The sequence below is a fragment of the Oncorhynchus mykiss genome, chromosome 13 (genome assembly GCF_057628025.1).
Source record: "Oncorhynchus mykiss isolate SJ-2025 chromosome 13, ASM5762802v1, whole genome shotgun sequence".
Taxonomy (NCBI): domain Eukaryota; kingdom Metazoa; phylum Chordata; class Actinopteri; order Salmoniformes; family Salmonidae; genus Oncorhynchus; species Oncorhynchus mykiss.
Genome location: NC_143034.1, coordinates 37893437 through 37914405, shown reverse-complemented (window position 1 = coordinate 37914405; position 20969 = coordinate 37893437). Strand labels below are relative to the sequence as shown.

Sequence of the window (20969 nt, the reverse complement as noted above, 5' to 3'; positions counted from 1 at the left end):
TGATGCTCCTAGATGGATGAATTTAATGAAACCCGTACTGAAGTTAATGGAACTACAAAGACTGTTTTTCCTACAGTGTAGGTTTCGGGCCGTGCTGGTTTCAGTCCGTGCAGGTTTTATTGAGATGAGCCTGTAGTTACATGTCTTTTCGAACCCTGCAAGGTCATATGCCTACATGTCAATTCATCAGTAAAGGGAGCATTACTACATGAATTGTATCTGTCTACTCATTGATTTATTGATACACTAGGTTAAGGCATATCTCTTTATGGGTTAGCAATGTCAGTGGGTCCATATATTTGGTGAATTTGATCTACTTTTCTTTGCTAGTGTTATAATCTATGATGTGTTGGCCCTATTCATGGAGTTTAAGGAATGCAAAGGAACATCCAATCAAAAGGCAAATCATGTTAAGTTGAACTGTGTTTGTTGCAAATCTTTTTTATTTTATTTTATTTTTTACATTTGACCTGAGTGCCAAAGCCACATTTTTATTTTATGTGTATGAAATAAAGATTTCTTATGTTATCATAATCCAAACCACAGCTAACATTTGTGTTGTACCGTCGTTTACCATTTACCCTCAGATCACCAGAACTACTTTGGCACGGATGAGAACTTGGGCCCCGTGGCGGTCAGTATCCGCCGGGAAAAGCTGGATGAGGGAAAGGAGGGAGCACAGTACAACTACCGGGTAACCTTCCGGACTAGCGAGGTAAATAATTGAAAAGGGTAGATGTCATTTAAGGCTGAGGGTGTCCTAAAATGTATGATGTACACAGGTTCTTACTGTGGACTCTCACATTGCTGAATATGCTGAAGTCGTAGAATATTGTCATACCTTCATACATAATGAATAATCAATTAAATATATCACAACAAATGGTGTGAAATAGGAAATACCTCTAAATTGAATTCAAACTTAACCAAGTAGTTCCACAGAACCCCCAAGTTCAACTCTAGATAATCACAACATAACCAAAAGGTACATCTGTTCTGAAACTATACACAGTCGACTAGATGAGCAGACTTTTTGTATGATCAAAACCAATGGGACATTAGACAAGTTAATGGAAGATAAACTCTTAAAGGGAAAGTTTGATCCCACGATATGTTAGTTCTCCCATGAGACACTGTAAGTGGGGAGTTCGCAGTTGCACTTCTTATGACACGCTAATGCTAAAAGCTAATCTATTTAGTTTTACTAAAAGCTAATTCCCTAACTTAAACGTCTCTCTCCCAGTTCACTGGGTTAACTGCATGCAGCGGGAAATTGAAGCTGTTTGGGGAGGCACTCTCTTTTCATCACAAGTATCCTAGTTTACTACTCCATATATCACTCACGTTTCTTATGTATTACAGTAATTTGTCTTTTACGTTTTCTTCCTGATGTAGTTAAAAAAAAATATATTATTCATAATTTGTAAGCATCCCCCCCCCCCCCCCAAAACGGAATACTTCTTTAATAACATCATAGCTACATTACTAAAGATAGTCAAACACTTAAATGATTCCCACTCACTTAATGTGTTACAAACATTATTTAGGATCATGTTGCTCTTGAAACGTGGGTGCAGAAAAGATTCTGACATCCGCATCAAATCTGAACCCTTAATAACAACTTTCACGAATGAGCCTTTATAAATGCTTACACTTCATGAATAACTTTCAATGTTGTATCTAAGTCCCTATGAATTGTAATGATTGTAATACTTCTGAGTGCTCAATTCTTAAGTCTTAAGCCGTTGGGGGCTTCTAAGCTGCCATATGGAATTGTTTTAAGAAGGTCACACCATGGATCATCCTTTACTATTGTAACCCATAGAAACGCATTGAATTACACATTTATAAATGGCCAAAAATACCCCAAAAAATGAATCACAAGGAATAAGGTTTTGAAGTGTCTGTCTTTGATCTAGGAGATAAGAACGCTCAGGAAATATTTTTTTTGGCACAGAACTACCTCCATACTTCCATTAATTTGTTACGTTTAGACGAATTCCGTGACACTTGTGAGGGTCGTACAGTTCTACAGTGATATGTAGCCCAAACGGCTCGGCCACTATAGACAAACGTTAGTACATTAGCGTTACCGACTTCAAACGAGTCCCGTGACAAACTGTTTGGATGCTAGAGACGGAGAAGACCGATTTTTATTTTATTTTTTCTTCGGGATGTCTCCTGGTCTGACAAACAGCACTGTAGATCGGCCATTCTCCAATCAGGTGTGGAAGGGTGACATAGGTGATGCGGTGGATTGAGATGCAGCTCTAGCTTAAACTGACAGATTTTGATGCACCGGTGCATCAATACACTCTAGGAGGTTAAACTCTATACTTACTTATAATTTGCAACTTTATTCATGAGGTTATAAATTGTTACTCGAAATTCGACTCAACCGTCAGGGCTAGACACCCAGCTAACCTCCAGCCTCTCTCTCTGTCCTCCCCAGCTCACCACTCTCCGAGGAGCCATCCTGGAAGACGCCGTGCCCTCCACCGCTAAGCATGGTATGGCCAGGGGCCTACCGCTGAAGGAGGTGCTGGAGTATGTGGTCCCAGAGCTGAACATCCAGTGTCTCAGGCTGGCCACCAGCTCGCCCAAGGTCCCTGAGCAGCTCCTCAAGCTGGACCAACAGGGGGTGAGTGACCATAGACATACAGTCGATTATGAAAGTCTCCACACCTCTTGCACAGTCTTCATTTTGCTGGCTTAAATGATGTAAAAAGGTAATAAAACTACTCCATATTTTCAAAGTGTGTGTCAGTCTACCATTCAAAAGTTTGGGTCATTTAGAAATTTCCTGGTTTTTGAAAGACGATCACTTTTTTTTCTCTTTTCTCTTTTCCCCCATTTAAAATAACATCAAATTGATCAGAAATACAGAAATACAGTGTACATTAACAATAATGTTGTAAATGACTATTTATGGAATATCTACAGGCGTACAGAGGCCCATTATCAGCAACCATCACTTCTGTGTTCCAATGGCAGGTTGTGTTAGCTAATCCAAGTTTATCATTTTAAAAGGAGAGACGAAGGTTGAAAGTCATGCGTCCTCTGATACACAACCCAACCAAGCCGCACTGCTTCTTAACACAGTGCGCATCCAACCCGGAAGCCAGCCGCACCAATGTGTCGGAGGAAACACCGTGCACCTGGCAACCTTGGTTAGCGCACACTGCGCCCGGCCCGCCACAGGAGTCGCTGGTGCGCGATGAGACAAGGATATCCCTACCGGCCAATTACCTCAACAAATTGACAACTACAATGTCTAAGGTCTGCAAGGCTGCAATTGCTGAAAATTAAGGATTCTTTGGCGGAAGAAAAGTTTGAAGGACACTATTATTTAAATAAAAATCATTATTTATACCTTTGTCAGCATCTTGACTATATTTCCTGTTCATTTTGCAAATCATTTCATGTATGTTTTCATGGAAAACAAGGACATTTCTAAGTGACCCCAAACTTTGAAACGGTAGTGTAAATGACTATGTAACTGGATATCTGGGTAACCAGAGACGTGCATCGAGACAGATCGATCCCTAAAGCATATAACAGCAGGGGGAGAAATGGCGTCAGTGTGCAATAAGAGTATTGATGATATCACGTTTCATACAAGCCTCTTTCATTCATTTGGTTTGTAAATCTATTGGAGAGCGAGGAGGGGGGAATCTTGACCTCTGTCAATATCTAGCGATCACATCTCTTATTCCTCAATTCGATTTAAGTTTAATTACATGTTCCTTAATTCAATTAAGTTTAATTACATTATATTTCATTGATGTGATATTCATAATATCATAATAAGCTTTCACCGGTTATATCTACTGTAAGTAGGACTGGAATGCTATTATTGTTTTAGCTACTCGTTAAGCAACCATGGAGATATAGTGAAGACAACAATCAATGGCAATCTAACATCGCTTTACAAGCAGTACTTCCCCCATCCCCCTCAAGTGTGAATAATTTACTAAGGCGGCACAGCTTCCGTTCCCCTTATCCAAAACGATATGGCCTCGGCTCCTACTGAATTTTTGCAGTGTTGCCACGACAACTGCCGCAGCGGCACCAGGATGCGAGCCCCTTTATTTCCTTTATTTCCTGTGTTAGGAGAGATGAGAAGAGACCAGCCAAGCAAATTGAGACTTTTCTAGATTTTAATAAATGTTTCTTTTGACCGCTCGTCTCGTCGTGTTGCCTAGCTGTGAGCAGTGGGCACCCCCGCTGTCTTTTTGTTTCACAAGGGTCTACTGATCCCTGGTCTTGCACACACGCACTACACAACCCAAGCCTCCCCCACACACCCCCCAAAAAACGTTTCATCCTATAGCATTTCTAAGATTATTAAATGATTCAGGACCAACAGTTAGGTGTGGTCTGAGGGCCACTCACACTCTAATGGTTTCCTCTTTTTGTGTGTGTGTCTGCTCCACAGTGCACTTAGCACTAGCTATCAACATGAACAACCTCAGCACCGGGTGTCAGGTAATAGGTATTGATAGCAGGAGATAAAATCCACTGGGCTGGTAAAACTCTTGAAAAAGCCCTTCCTCCCTGAGTGCTTACATGGGCGTTTCAGTCTAATTTGACACCATAGACCGGCGCCGGTAATCGTCTCTGACACTACAGAGCATTTCAATCAAGAGTGCAGATAAGGAGGAACGCATTGTTGAAAACTGTATGGCCAATCTCAGTTTTGGGCTGAAATAACGTGTCTTATGAAAAATAGCACCTGCTATAATTTGGTCATGAGCCCAAACATTTTGAGAAATGTTTCACAATCGTTATGCCAGTAACCTTATAAGATTTGAATTGAGATTTTTTTTTAAATTGATATTATTATATAATAAACAGAAAATAGGTGTCTCTTTAACCCACCCCGATATTACAAGGTTCTTCCACCCATTAGCATGGAATAAACAGATTTTGGGCAGATCCTATTGTTCTTTGTGGTTCCAGTTGAGTTTCCAGCACAAGGTGGGCATCATGTACTGCCAGGCGGGCCAGAGCACCGAAGAGGAGATGTACAACAACGAGAGTGCCAGCCCTTCCCTGGAAGAGTTCTTGGAGCTGCTGGGCCAGAGGGTCAGGCTGAAGGGCTTCACCAAGTACCGGGCCCAGCTGGACAACAAAAGTAAGTTCACGGCTCAACACACACATCATTTGTTTGTTTTATTCGCATTTGATTTATCATATGGTTGATAAATGTGCAATAAGTTAGAGGATCAGGGCCCAGCTGGACACATACTGTACATCATCTTGTACAGACCAACTGAAAAGAAGAATAATGCAGTTTTGAATGACACATCTTTTGATAGGAGCAAACTTGGAAGTTAGTCCTTTTCTCTGTATTAAATAAATGTGGTAGATTGCAAAAGAACTACAAAGAAAGTCCATGTCTCTCTGTACACTGAAAAAGGAGTTACATGGCCAGGATATTTAAAACAGTGCAAACAAAATAATACTTAAAAAAATATATATATATATACACACAAGTGCCTTGGAGAGTTTTGCTAATGCAGCGAAGGACTACCTTCCATGTTTGTTCCTATCAGTCAATACTGTTTCCAAAGAGAACTGTTCCGCCATACCCAAACCCACACAGCTCCTATCCTTTGTTTCTCCTTTGCTTTGAAATTGTGGAGTATGTGAAACAAGTTATCATTGAATGTGAAAACCAAGCCACTGTATATGGAGATATGACTAAAGTCTATGGAGGTACTGTATGAGTTTGGCCAACTTCAGAGCTGTTGTTGCCTTCTGCTTGATGCTGGCAACACCAGGACTGATTGGTACTGATTCCCGTATGTGTATATAAACTCAGCAAAAAACATAAATGTCCTCTCACTGTCAACTGCGTTTTATTTTCAGCAAACTTAACATGTGTAAATATTTGTATGAACATAACAAGATTCAACAACTGAGACATAAACTGAACAAGTTCCACAGACATGTGACGAATAGAAATGGAATGTGTCCCTGAACAAAGGGGGGGGTCAAAATCAAAAGTAACAGTCAGTATCTGGTGTGACCACCAGCTGCATTAAGTGCATCTCCTCCTCATGGGCTGCACCAGATTTCCCAGTTATTGCTGTGAGATGTTACCCCAATCTTCCACCAAGGCACCTGCAAGTTCCCGGACATTTCTGGGGGGGAATGACCCCAGCCCTCACTCTCCGATCCAACAGATCCCAGACGTGCTCAATGGGATTGAGATCCGGGCTCTTCCCTGGCCAACACTGACATTCCGATCTTGCAGGAAATCACGCACAGAACGTGATGTCAGGATGAGCCTGCAGGAAGGGTACCACATGAGGGAGGAGGATGTCTTCCCTGTAACGCACAGCGTTGAGATTGCCTGCAATGACAACAAGCTCAGTCCGATGATGCTGTGACACACCGCCCCAGACCATGACGGACCCTCCACCTCCAAATCGATCCCGCTCCAGAGTACAGGCCTCGGTGTAACACTCATTCCTTCGACGATAAACGTGACTCCGACCATCACCCCTGGTGAGACAAAAACGCGACTCGTCAGTGGAAAGCACTTTTTGCCAGTCCTGTCTGGTCCAGCGATGGTGGGTTTGTGCCCATAGGTGACGCTGTTGCCGGTGATGTCAGGTGAGGACCTGCCTTACAACAGGCCTACAAGCCCTCAGTCCAGCCTCTCTCTGCCTTTTGTGGACAGTCTGAGCACTGATGGAGAGATTGTGCATTCCTGGTGTAACTCGGGCAGTTGTTGTTGCCATCCTGTACCTGTCCCACAGGTGTGATGTTTTGATGTATCGATCCTGTGCAGGTGTTGTTACACGTGATCTGCCACTGCGAGGACGATGAGCTGTCCGTCCTGTCTCCCTGTAGCGCCGTCTTAGGCGTCTCACAGTACGGACGTTGCAATTTATTGCCCTGGCCACATCTACAGTCCTCATGCCCCCTTGCAGCATGCCTAAGGCACGTTCAGGCAGATGAGCAGGGACCCTGGGCATCTTTCTTTTGGTGTATTTCAGAGTCAGTAGAAAGGCCTCTTTAGTGTTCCAAGTTTTCATTACTGTGACCTTAATTGCCTACCGTCTGTAAGCTGTTAGTGTCTTAATGACCGTTCCACAGGTGCATGTTCATTAATTGTTTATGGCCATTGAACAAGTGGGGGAAACAGTGTTTAAACCCTTTACAATGAAGATCTGTGACATTATTTGGATTCTTATGAATTATCTTTGAAAGACAGGGTCCTGAATAATGGCTGTTTCTTTTTTTGCTGAGTATATATTAGAGCAATAATTGTCGTTCTGGAGGTCCCTGCCTTTAGCCTCTTCAAAGTGGGCGAGATAACCGATTTTAGACGTTTCATGCTAGCTAGCCGGGTCCCATTTTCGCCAACTTCTTTCCAGATAACGGCAAAAATCGGGTCCAAACAAAGAATAGTTGGGGTTATTTAGCATATATATATCCCTGGTTCAAATTCAGGCTGTATCACATCTGGCCGTGTTTGGGAGTCCCAAAGGGCGGCGCACAATTGGTCCAGCGTTGTCCGGGTTTGGCAGGGCTAGGCCATCATTTTAAATAAGAATTTGTTCTTAACTGACTTGCCTAGTTAAATAAAGGTTACACACACACACTGACCAAAAAGTTATTTTGTTGGCATTTACTTATGTCGCCATTACCAGTAAAACATAATCAAAACCTATTTCTTTCACATACTTACTGTGCTGTTTCGTGGTTCGTTTGTTCAGTCGTTTCATTCTCTGCCAGGATTTCTATGGAACACTGTTTGGATCTTTGCGTGTCAAAAAATATACTATTTGATGTGTCAAATAAGCTTTTTGACCAATTAGGACCTGACTATGACTGCACGTCACATAATAATTTAACCCGTTCATACATTTTTTTACGTATATATTATACACATTGATTAGACTACCACTCGTATTTCATATGTCACAACGATTCATCGATACGTATGCTATGATGCTGGTAAAGTTGAATCGCGCACCTACAGTGCTGGACATAAAAAAAGCTAGTTAGCTCATGGATGTAACCATGACAAAACATAGCAAAATGACATCTGTTTCAGTAGCTATATAGTTAGCTGGCTAAATATATAACTAGGTTTCACCATCTAAAATAACCCTAATTTATAAGACAGATCTTATGTGAAGCTTATGTGAAGCTAGCCACAATAAGGATTAGGCACGAGTGGACTTTACGGTTAACCTTCAAAATAAAAGTTTTTGCATCATTCTACTATTTGTATTCATTTACACTTTACTGTCAATTACATTATTTTATTTTGAAGGCAACCCGCAAATTCTATTATTGTGCCTAATCCTTAACTTCACAACACACTAGCCAGATGAAGCTAGCTGGCTGCTTATAACATTAGCTTTGAGCAACAAGGTTAAGAAGCTGGCTAGCTATTTCTTTTGAAATGTAACTTCAGTTCATGAATAGGCGAATACAGAATGAATACAGACAGAGTTCATTGTGTCAAATCGGAGGGCATGTTGTCCGGACATCTGGCAGTCTCTATGAAGGTGCCACAGGGTTAAATTCTCGGGCCGACTCTTTTCTCTGTATGATGTCGCTCTTGCTGCGGGCGATTCCCTGATCCACCTCTACGCAGACGACACCATTCTGTATACTTCTGGCGTTTCCTTGGACACTGTGCTAACAAACCTCCAAACGAGCTTCAATGCCACACAACACTTCTTCCGTGGCCTCCAAATGCTCTTAAACGCTAGAAAAACCAAATGCATGCTTTTCAACCGTTCGCTGCCCGCACCCACCCGCCCGACTAGCATCACGATCCTGGACGGTTCCGACCTAGAATATGTGGACCGCTATAAATACCTAGGTGTCTGGCTAGACTGTAAACTCTCCTTCCAGACTCATATTAAACATCTCCAATCTAAAATCAAATCTAGAATCAGCTTTCTATTTCGCAACAAAGCCTCCTTCACTCATGCTGCCAAACTTGCCCTAGTAAAACTGACTATCCTACCGATCCTCGACTTCGGCAATGTCATCTACAAAATAGCTTCCAACACTCTACTCATCAAACTGGATGCAGTCTATCACAGTGCCATCCGTTTTGTTACCAAATCACCTTATACCACCCACCACTGCATCCTGTATGCTCTAGTCGGCTGGCCCTCGCTACATATTCATCGCCAGACCCACTGGCTCCAGGTCATCTATAAATCTATGCTAGGTGAAGCTCCGCCTTATCTCAGTTCACTGGTCATGATAACAACACCCCCCCGTAGCACACGTTCCAGCAGGTATATCTCACTGATCATCCCCAAAGCCAACACCTAATTTGGCTGCCTTTCCATCCAGTTCTCTGCTGCCAGTGACTGGAACGAATTGCAAAAATCACTGAAGTTGGAGACTTTTTTATTTCTCTCACCAACTTTAAACATCAACTATCTGAGCAACTAACCGATCGCTGAAGCTGTACATAGTCCATCTGTAAATAGCCCACCCAATCTACCTACCTCAAATCCATACTGTTTTTATTTTATTTACTTTTCTGCTCTTTTGCACACCAGTATCTCTACTTGCACATCAACATCTGCTCATTTATCACTCCAGTGTTAATCTGCTAAATTGTAATTATTTGCTCCTATGGCCTATTTATTGCCTACCTCCTCATGCCTTTTGCACACACTGTGTATAGACTTTCTTTTTTCTACTGTGTCATTGACTTGTTTGTGTTATTGGCTTGTTATTGTTATTGTTTACTCCATGTGTAACTCTGTTGTTGTCTGTGTCACACTGCTTTGCTTTATCTTGGCCAGGTCGCAGTTGCAAATGAGAACTTGTTCTCAACTAGCCTACCTGGTTAAATAAAGGTGAAATAAAAAATAAAAATAAAAAGGCAATGACTTGAAAAACTACAAACCTCAGATTTCCCACTTCCTGGTTGGATTTTTTCTCAGATTTTTGCCTGCCATATGAGTTATGTTATACTCACAGACATCATTCAAACAGTTTTAGAAACTTCCGTGTTTTCTGTCCAAATCTACTAATTATATACATATTCTAGCTTTTGAGTAGCAGGCAGTTTACCCTTTATTATCCAAGCTACTCAATACTGCCCCCCAGTCCCAAAGAAGTTAACAAGAAAATTGTGGAGTGGTTGAAAAACAAGTTTTAATGACTCCAACCTAAGTGTATGTAAACTTCCGACTTCAACTGTATATGAGATCTTAAAACATATCTTTTTAGCTTTGCTTTTCCTTCGGGTGCTTTTTAGTCATTCAGTGTTTGTCACTCTTTTTATTTTTTATTCTTATGTTTGTTGTGTAGTAAATATTTCAGCTTTTATTTTCCTTCTTTTTCTTTCTTTTTTTCTTCTTCCTGTGAAGCACATTTAGTTGCATTCCATGTCTGAAATGAGCTGTATAAATAAAGCTTGATTTGACTTGGTTTCTGTGAATAAACCCGGGTGGGTCTTTTCTATCTAAACCATAGCAACAATCTATATACATTTATTGTCATGTGTACCCTGTTGGTTTTATTTGCTTTGCTGTTCTAAGCAGTATGTTGCGTAATGCTCTTGGGGAAATCATTCAGATCACTGTTTTTGGATTATTCTGGAGGTCTGAAATTCAGTTACAGCAATCAAGATTTTATGCCATCTTAAAGCTGTGTCCTTCTGTCAATCCTGATTCCTAGACATAACACGCAATCTGCCCAGCATTCATATAAAGCCACCTATACAGGAACCAGGGCCAGTGTCGTTTCTGAGGTCTAGGGAAAGAGAACGGGACATTTTTAGAAATACCCAGAAATAGACTGGCCATAGGGCATTTCAGGCAAATGCAAGATAGGTGGTCAGCCCAGTGGTCCTGTGTACATTTGTTTAAAAAAAATAATTTGCGCTGTATTATCGTTATTTGACTAATAATGGGGGGCCTCACGAAAACAAATGGGCCGTCCCTGGCAACACCACAGGATTATTGTTGCAGAATGCAATGATCTTATTGCAGATCATTTTTCCCGGAGACTGCAGTATTACATTATTTTCAATTCTATTGTTTAGAATGTCTGTCTGAGCTGCTCTGACCTAAATTCTTTGTTTGGGTGTTACAGCGGATTCCACTGGAACACATTCTCTCTACACTACTTACAAAGACTATGAGCTGATGTTCCACGTGTCCACACTGCTGCCCTACACCCCCAACAACAGACAACAGGTGAGTGGACTCTGGAAGTCTATGGGTATCTGCTAGCAATGCTACCTCTAACTTCCTTCATACTGGACACGGATGAGTAACATGTTTATCCACAAGTTCATCTGACTCTGGGACAGTGGCTAAAAGGCATTGCCAACATCCCAAAGTATCCCTTTTAAAGCAGCTCTAGTCAATCTGTGTCCACACACAGTGGGCCCCCAACATTTATGTAAGTAATCTGAGAGATTGGTCTTGGCAAATGTCACTGCCACAGGTATTTGAATATTGTTGTAACTAACTGCCCTTAAAGCCAGATTTTGGAGTGCCACTTCAAAAGAGCAATTTAACACCTTTTTGATAATTAACACAAGGATCTCGTAGGTCAGTTTTTGAAACATTAAGGGCTGAATTTAAACTTGAAATGTGCACATAACCAGTGGTGGAAAAAGTACCCAATTGTCATACTTGAGTAAAAGTAAAGATACCTTATGGATGACCAGGGATGTTCTCTTGATCAGAGTGTGAATTTGACCATTTTCCTGTCCTGCTAAGCATTCAAATTATAACGAGTACTTTTGGGTGTCAAGGAAAATGTATGGGGTAAATAGTACATTATTTTCTGTTGGAATGAAGTAAAGTAAAAGTTACTTAAGTAGTACTTCAAAGTATTTTTACTTAAGTACTTTACACCACTGCACATAACCATCTTGAGTTCATTTCCGCGACTCTGCGACAATCTAATTGGCATAATAAAAAAATCCCCATCAAAATCCGTCTAAGACAGTTGTATCTATTTTATTACATGGGTTTAACTGGCAACCCGGTACCAGTTACAAAATGTTATTAAAGTATGTATGGAAATAGTTTAGTGCCCAAATAATGGGGTAAATATGTGCAAAAATAATACAATTAGTTTCCTGATCTTATATCACTCAGATATAGGACAGACACTTCAAAACAAACTTAGTAAAAAAAAGTATCTAAAAAGGATCTGTTTTTACATGTATGATTATGTTATCAATGTGTTTCTGTCGGCTAAATTCAGTAAGCCCAAATTCAATGTTTCAACTAATATTGTTTTAATATTTTGGGGGGATACGTAAAGGGGTTCTAAAATTCTAAATCAAATGGCTAAATGATCCTTGATATGACCATCTTAAAACAATTCCATATGTTAGCTTAGTAAACCTCCCCCCCAGAAACTCAAGTCAAGCTCACAGTTTTTAAGCTGCTGTGAAGAATATTTTTAAAAATCACTTGTTAGTGAAGTTAACTCTAAATGCAACCCTTTTTTTAAATCGTCATTATAGTGATCATTATCATGAACATTTCTTATAGTTTCTACCCCTTTACTACAACAGGTAGCTTGCCATGTTGATCCTTTAGTCACAATCTGCTCTCCAATATTAGAAATTGGCACTCATCATTTCAGAGTTGCGCATAATTTCCCCCAGTCAGTGACATGTTAATTGGAAATTATATTTCTGGAGATGTTGCCACGACAACAATTCCGCATGCACTCCTCAATTCAATTCCCCACTCTGCTTGGTGTCTGTGAATATGCCTGGGTGGGTCTTTCTATCGAGACCATAGCAACACGCCCTGTAAATGAATTGTCACGTGCACCATGTTGATTCTATTTGCTTTGCAGTTGTAAGCAGTATCTTACATAAAGCTCTTGGGAACAGCATTTGGATCAGTTTTTTTTTATATTAATGGACTATTCTGCAAGTCTGAAATTAAATTACATTACATTAATAAAGATTTTTAGGCCATCTGTGGCCATCTGGCAATCCTGATTCCTGGACATATGCGCAATCTGCCCAGCGTTCATAGAAAGCCACCTATACAGGAACGAGGGCCAGTGTCTTTCTGAGCTTTCCAAAATCAGAACGGGCCAAGTGTCTTGGGCTTCGCATGTGTCTTGGGCCTTGATTATTAGGATTTGAAGTTTCATTCCCCCCCTGGGATCCCATTTGATTTCTGAGATTAGCTATAAGCCCCCCCAAGGTCGGCAGAGGCTCTGCCACTACTTGAGCCCCTTTATCCAGCCAATTCCACCCCTCATCCCGTTTGTTTACCACCTACACCAAGGGACTTAACAGATTATGGCCTCCTGGTGAGGAGGCTATCGCCCTGTTAGAAACCCCTGGACCCTAGCCACTGCCTTTAGCACTTCTGTTGATTGGCAAGGATATGAGAGGTATAAGCAATTTGACAGTACTATAGCTCCCACAGGCACTCTGATAGACTCCAAATAAACATGTTTTACTGTCCTCCATATCCTTTCTTTGACCACTTAACAGCTTGACTTGTGTTCTAGAGTGGGATAGATTTCCATCAATTAGGTCTTCATCAGCCTTTGAGACCTTGTCCTAGTCTCTCATGTACTGTAAGGGCATTTATTTTTCTGAATTCTAATGTGCTTTTTCTTTTCCGTTTCCTTTTCTTGCCATTTAGCTACTGAGGAAGAGGCACATTGGAAATGACATCGTCACCGTCATCTTCCAGGAACCTGGTGCTCTTCCCTTCACCCCCAAAAACATTCGCTCACACTTCCAGCACGTGTTCATCATCGTCAGAGTTCACAACCCTTGCACAGAGAATGTTTGCTACAGGTGAGCAAAGCATACCGCTGATACTTCTAAAATACATGGTGTGAGAGATGTGTAAAGCTGGTTTCAATTAACTTGCATTGATTCAAGCATTCATGTACCTCAAGGGCCCAATTTCAATAAGGCTGCAATCCAATCATTTTAAGAAGTACCTCTATTAATGATTGTTGAATCAAGTGTCAACTCCCTCCATCGCTAAAGTTCAGTCGTTGGACAATAAAGTAGACAAGCTTAGGGCTATGATCTCTTTCCAGAGAGACATCAGGGACTGTATAACATAGTCTTTTTTTTACAGAATCATGACTCTGCGGATATATTGTCCATTCAGCCAGCAGGGTTCTCTGTCGATCGTACAGTCAAAAAAAAGAGTTTAATGATTAACAACTGTGTGATTGTGGTAACGTTCTCCCAATTTGGAATACCTCACCATCAAATGCCGATCGCATTACCCCCCAAAATACATTTATTCGGTCATCGTCATTGCCGTATATATTCCCCACCAAGCCGACACTGCGACGGTTCTTAAGGAACTACACTTTTCTATGTGCAAACTGGAAACCGCTTATCCTGAGGCCGCATGTATTGTAACTGGGGACTTTAATAAAGGAAATCTGAGGAAAAGGCTACCGAAATCCAATTAACACATCTCTGTGCTACATGAGCAACACGGACTGTGGATCATTGCTACTCTCCCTTTTGAGGCGGGCTACAAGGCCATCCCCTTCCCTCCCTTCGGCAAATTTGACCACACCTCTGTTCTGCTCCTGCCCACCTATAGGCAAAATGGGTACAGGAAGCCCCCATGGTATGGACTGCTCAATGTTGGTCTGACCAATCGAAATCTATGCTTCAAGATCGTTTTGATCACACGGACCTGGAAATATTCCGGGTCGCCTCCTTAGAATAGTAGTATTGATGTACACACTGACTGGGTTCATAAGGAAGTGCATAGAGGATGTTGTCCCACTGTGACGATTAGAACTCATTTAAACCAAAAACCGTGAATAGATTGCGGCATTCGCGCAAAACTAAAAGTGTGAAACATCGCATTTAACCATGGCAAGGTGACTGGGAATGTGGACCTGTACAAGCAGACCAGCTATGACCTCAGTAACGCAATCAAGAGGCAAAACAACATTACACAGTGGAGTTATATTAAACTGCTCCAACATGAGATATATGTGGCAGGGACTCCAGAAAATCACGGATTATGAAAGGAAAGCCAGCCACATTGTGGACACCTACACCTCGCTCCTGGACGAGCTAAACACTTTCACCCGCTTTGAGGAAAACAACATAGAGCCGTTGACATAGCTACCGACGCTCACCAAGACTCTATGCTTTCGTCCTCCGTGGCTGACGTAAGTAAGTAAATGAAGCGTGTTAACCCTTGCAAGGCTGCCAGGGCCACGTCCTCAAAGCAGACCAGCTGGCTGAAGTGTTTACAGACATGTTTTTTCTCCATATCCCAGTCTGTTGTCCCCACTTGCATCAAGATGTCCACCATTATTCCTGTACCCAATAAAGCAAAGGTAATTGAACTAAATGTCTATCACCCCATAGCACTCACTTCTGTCATCATGATGTGCTTTGAGAGACTAGTTAAGAATCTTATCACCTCTACCTTACCTGGCACCCAAAAGTTTGGACACACCTACTCATTCCAGGGTTTTTCTTTATTTTTACTATTTTCTACTTTGTAAAATAGTAGTGAAGACATCAAAACTATGAAATAACACATATGGAATCATATAGTAACCAAACAAGTGTTAAACAAATCTAAATATTTCATATTTGAGATTCTTCAAAGTAGCCAACCTTTGTGCAAAGCTGTCATCAATCTTGGCATTCTCTCAACCAGCTTCATAAGGTAGTCACCTAGAATGCATTTAAAATTAACAGGTGTGCCTTGTTAAAAGTTAATTTGTGGAATTTCTTTCCTTCTTAATGTGTTTGAGCCAATCAGTTGTGTTGTCACAAGGTAGGGGTGGTTTTACAGAAGATAGCCCTATTTGGTAAAATACCAAATGCATATTATGGCAAGAACAGCTAAAATAAGCAAAGAGAAACGACAGTCCATTACTTTAAGACATGAAGGTCAGTCAACATGAAACATTTCAAGAACTTTGAAGGTTTCTTCAAGTGCAGTCGCAAAACCATCAAGCGCTATGATGAAAGAGGCTCGGGGCCTTGGTCTGAACCCTTCCCTGTGTAACTCGGTCCTGGATTTCCTGACGGGCCGACCCCAAGTGGTAAGGTTAGGCAGAGTGGCAGAGGTGTTGTTGGTCTTCAACACTGGTCTTCACACCCTGTTTACTCTTGACAGTGTGGCCACTCATTTCTCCAACTCAATCATTAGGTTTGCTGACGATTGTAGGCCTGATAACCAACAACGATGAGACGGCCTACAGTGAGAAGGTGAGGGAACTGGAAATAATCTCAACGTCTTCAAAACGAAGGAGCTGATTGTGGACTACAGGAGACAGCAGAGAGAGCACTCCCCCATCCACATCAACGGCCGCAGTGGAAGTGAAAAGTACACGTTCCTCAGCGTACACATCACGGACAGCCTGAAATGGTCCCTTCACACCGAGAGCGTGGTGAAGAAGAAGCAACAGTGCCTCTTCAACTTCAGGAGGCTGAAGAAATTCAGCTTGGTCCCTGAAGGCATCTGCATGCTTCCCAGACGAAACAGTTCAGAAGGGAGTATGCGAACACACTCATTTGCCGACTTAGGCCGAACTGAAACATGCAGGACGCCTTTAGACCCTCACAAACTTCTACAGATTCACCATTGTGAGCATCCTGTCGGGCTGTATCACCGCATGGTATGGCAATTGCACCGCCCGCAACTGCAGGGCTCTCCAGAAGGTGGTGCGGTCAGCCCAACACGTCACCGGGGGTACACGACATCTACAGCACCCGGTGTCACGAGAATGCCAATAAGATCATTAAGGACCTCAGCCACCCGTGCCACAGCCTGTTCACGCCGCTACCATCTTGAAGGCAGAGACCGTACAGGTACATCAAAGCTGGGACCGAGAAACTGAGACACTGCTTGTATCTCCAGGCCATCAGACTGTTACAGTCCCCACTAGCCGGCCTCCACTCAGTTCCCTGCCCTGACACTTAGTCACTGTTCTAGCCGGCTACCACGTGGTACTCTACCCCTGCTCCTTAGACTGCTGCCCTATGTACATAGGCATTGAACACTGGTCACTTTTTAATTGTGTTTACATACTGGTTAACCCACATTTTGTATGTACAGTGCATTTGTAAAGTTTTCGGACCCCTTTTCCCACATTTTGTTACGTTGCAGCCTTACTCTAAAATGTATCAAATTAATTGTTTTCCTCATCAATCTACGCACAATAACCCATAATGATGAAGCGAAAACGGGTTTTTAGGAAACTTTGCAAATTTAAACAGGTCACAAAGGTTTGAATAATTATGGAAATCATCTATGAGACTTGAAATTGAGCTCAAGTGCATCCTGTTTCCATTGATCATCCTTGATGTTTCTACAACTTGATTGGAGTCCACCTGTGGCAAATTCAATTGATTGGACATGATTTGGAAAGGCACACACCTGTCTATATAAGGTCCCACAGTTGACAGTACATGTCAGAGCAAAAACCAAGCAATGAAGCTGAAGAAATTGTCTGTAGAGCTCCAAGACAGGAATGTGTTGAGGTACAGATCTGGGGAAGGGTACCAAAAAAAATTCTGCAGCATTGAAGGTCCCCAAGAACACAGTGGCCTCCATCATTCTTAAATGGAAGAAGATTGGAATCGCCAAGACTCTTCCTAAAGCTGGCCGCTTTGCCAAACTGAGCAATTGGGGGAGAAGGGCCTTGGTCAGTGAGGTGACCAAGAACCCAATGCTCACTCTGACCGAGCTCCAGAGTTCCTCTGTGGGGATGGGAGAACTTTCCAGATGGACATCTCTGCAGCACTCCACCAATCAGGACTCTTTGGTGGCCAGACGGAAGCCACTCCTCAGCAAAAGGCACAGGACAACCCACTTGGAGTTTGCCAAAAGGCACCTAAAGGCTCTCAGACTACTAGAAACAAGATGCCCTGGTCTGATGAAACCAAGATTGAACTCTTTGGTCTAAATGCCAAGAGTCACGTCTGGAGGAAACCAGCCTCCATCCCTACGGTGAGGCGTGATGGCAGCATCATGCTGTGGGGATGTTTTCAGGGACTGGGAGACAGGATTTGAGGGTAGGATGAACGGCGCAAAGTACAGAGAGATCATTGATGAAAACCTGCTCCAGAACGCTCAGGACCTCTGACTGGGGCCAAGATTCACCTTCCAATAGGACAACGACCCTAAGCACACAGCCAAGACCATGCAGGAGTGGCTTCTGGACAAGTCGCTGAATGTCCTTGAGTGACACAGCCAGAGCCCAGACTTGAACATGATCGAACATCTCTGGAAAGACCTGAAAATAGCTGTGCAGCAACACTCCCCATCCAACCTGACAACGATTGAGAGGATCTGCAGAAAAGAATGGGAGAAACTCCCCAAATACAGGTGTGCCAAGTAGAGGTCGACCGATTATGATTTTAATGCCGATTATTAGAGGACCTAAAAACCGATACCGATTCATTTAAAAAAAATAATGTATTTGTAATAATGACAATAACAACAATACTGAATGAACACTTATTTTAACTTAATATAATACATCAATAAAATTAATTTAGCCTCAAATAAATAATGAAACATGTTCAATTTGGTTTAAATAATGCAAAAACAAAGTGTTGGAGAAGAAAGTAAAAGTGCAATATGTGCTATGTAAGAAAGCTAACGTTTCAGTTCCTTGCTCAGAACATGAGAACATATGAAATCTGGTGGTTCCTTTCACATGAGTATTCAACATTCCCAGGTAAGAAGTTTTAGGTTGTAGTTATTATAGGAATTATAGGACTATTTCCCTCTATACCATTTGTATTTCATTAACCTTAGTCACTTTAGTATTGCCAGTGTAACAGTATAGCTTCCATCCCTCTCCTCGCTCCTCCCTGAATGTTTACGCGCCTGCTTCTGCCTACCACCACTGTCAGATACTTAAGTACTTGTATGCTTTTATGCTCAGTGAGATTATATGCAACGCATATATCTAGTCATATCATCAACCATGTGTAGTTAACTAGTGATTATGATTGATTGTTTTTTATAAGATAAGTTTAATGCTAGCTAGCAACTTACCTTGGCTTACTGCATTCGCATAACAGGCAGTCTCCTTGTGGAGTGCAACGAGAGAGGCAGGTCGTTATTGCGTTGGACTAGTTAACTGTAAGGATGTAAGATTGGATCCCCCGAGCTGACAAGGTGAAAATCTGTCCTTCTGCCCCTGAACAAGGCAGTTATAACCCACTGTCATTGAAAATAAGAATAGGTTCTTAACTGACTTGCCTAGTTAAATAAGGTTTAAAAAATAATAATAATTAAATCGGCGCCCAAAAGTACCGATTTCCGATTGTTATGAAAACTTGAATCGGCCATTCCGATTAATCGGTCGACCTCTATTGCCAAGCTTGTAGCTTCAAATCCAAGAAGACTCCAGGCTGTAATCGCTGCCAAAAGTTCTTCAGCAAAGTACTGAGTAAAGGGTCTGAATACTTATGTAAATGTGATATTTATGTTTTTTAATTTTTAATAAATAAAAATGTGTGAACCTGTCATGGGGTATTGTGTGTAGATTGATAAGGGAAAAAATAAGGATGTAACATAATAAAATTTGGCAAAAGTTAAGGGGTCTGAATACTTTCCGAATGCACTCAAACTGTATTCTAGTCATGGCTCAACCTATATATCAACTGCTGGACAATAATGTCCATACTGCCTTTACACCATTTATATGTGTGTGTATGTGTATGTATAGTGTCTGTCATAGTTGAAGTGTACCTATGATGAAATTATAGGCCCCTCTCATCTTTTTAAGTGGGAGAACTTGCACAATTGGTGGCTGACTAAATACTTTTTTGCCCCAGTGTGTGTGTGTGTGTATATGTGTGTGTGTATATATATATATATATATATATATATATATATATATATATATATATATATATATATATATATATATTCCGGATTGTTTGTTACCTTTTCATTTCCGGGGAGTGGCTTTAAATCAAATTCCCCCCCCAACAATTCTCTCTCAGATGTATTGTTTTGACCTGTTTGTTACTTATAAAATATCGTGATGGAAAACGACAGAGGGATTAAAATAGCTGTTTGTCTTTATTTTAGTGTGGCGGTCACCAGATCTAAAGACGTGCCCGCCTTTGGTCCTCCCATCCCCCAGGGGGTGCTCTTCCCAAAGTCGGCCATGTTCCGGGACTTCCTTCTGGCCAAGATGATGAACGGTGAGAATGCGGTGCATAAGTCGGACAAGTTCCGCGCCATGGCCATGCGCACGCGCCAAGAGTACCTGAAAGATTTGTCCGAGAACTTTGTAAGCGCCAACCCCGTGGACTCTTCAGCGGCCAAGTTTAGCTTCATCTCGTTGGGTGTCAAGAAGAAGGAGCGCAGCCGACCCCGGCGGAACGCCCACCTCCAGAGCTACGGGGCGGTCACTTGGGCCGTGGTGGCCCGGGACTTTGGCCAGTCGGCGGACATTGGCTGCCTGCTGGCCGTCTCCAATGAGTTTGTGGTGCTGATCGAAGAGGCGTCCAAGGAGGTGGTGTTCAACTGCTACTGCCGCGATGTCCTTGGTTGGAGCGCAACATCTGGGAGCGTCCGGCTCTTCTACGAGCGAGGCGAGTGTGTGGTGTTCTCCACGCAGGAAGGATGCTTGGACGACGTCCGGGAGATCATGCAGAGGTTGGAGGTAAGGAGGTTGTGTTAGGCTAAAAGACAACATCATTCAGTGCTACACATCCTGTACACAGGTTAAGCCTATTACTGGACTAAAGCAGTATTTTCAATTAAGATCTTCCATTGAGAATGATATTTAGTCCAGGCTTAAGTGTTAAAGTCCTTTAAACTAGTGGTTGCCAATCGGACCTAAAGGAACATATATAATTAAACTTCTCCAAGTATTTACTGAAGACTAGGTTTAGTTTATCACTTGAAAATTGGGTTTGGGTTTGTTACTGCTTGGCTGTACCCACACTGGCCCAGAGAGAAGATTGGCCACATCTGCCCGAGACATACACTACC

The 20969-nt window shown here is 42.0% G+C and overlaps 1 protein-coding gene across 10 annotated transcripts in view; it reads left to right on the top strand.

Annotated features, from left to right (window-relative positions):
* LOC110486063 (signal-induced proliferation-associated 1-like protein 2) overlaps window positions 1-20969 on the top strand; it is a 111038-nt gene that overhangs the window by 48517 nt on the left and 41552 nt on the right. For all 10 annotated transcript variants that reach the window (XM_090196129.1, XM_090196128.1, XM_090196127.1 and 7 more), the window contains exons 3-8: window positions 588-715; window positions 2453-2641; window positions 4963-5137; window positions 11098-11201; window positions 13641-13798; window positions 20058-20637. In XM_090196129.1, the coding sequence (XP_090052255.1) occupies window positions 588-715; window positions 2453-2641; window positions 4963-5137; window positions 11098-11201; window positions 13641-13798; window positions 20058-20637 (1334 nt within the window). The remainder of the gene's footprint in view (window positions 1-587; window positions 716-2452; window positions 2642-4962; window positions 5138-11097; window positions 11202-13640; window positions 13799-20057; window positions 20638-20969) is intronic.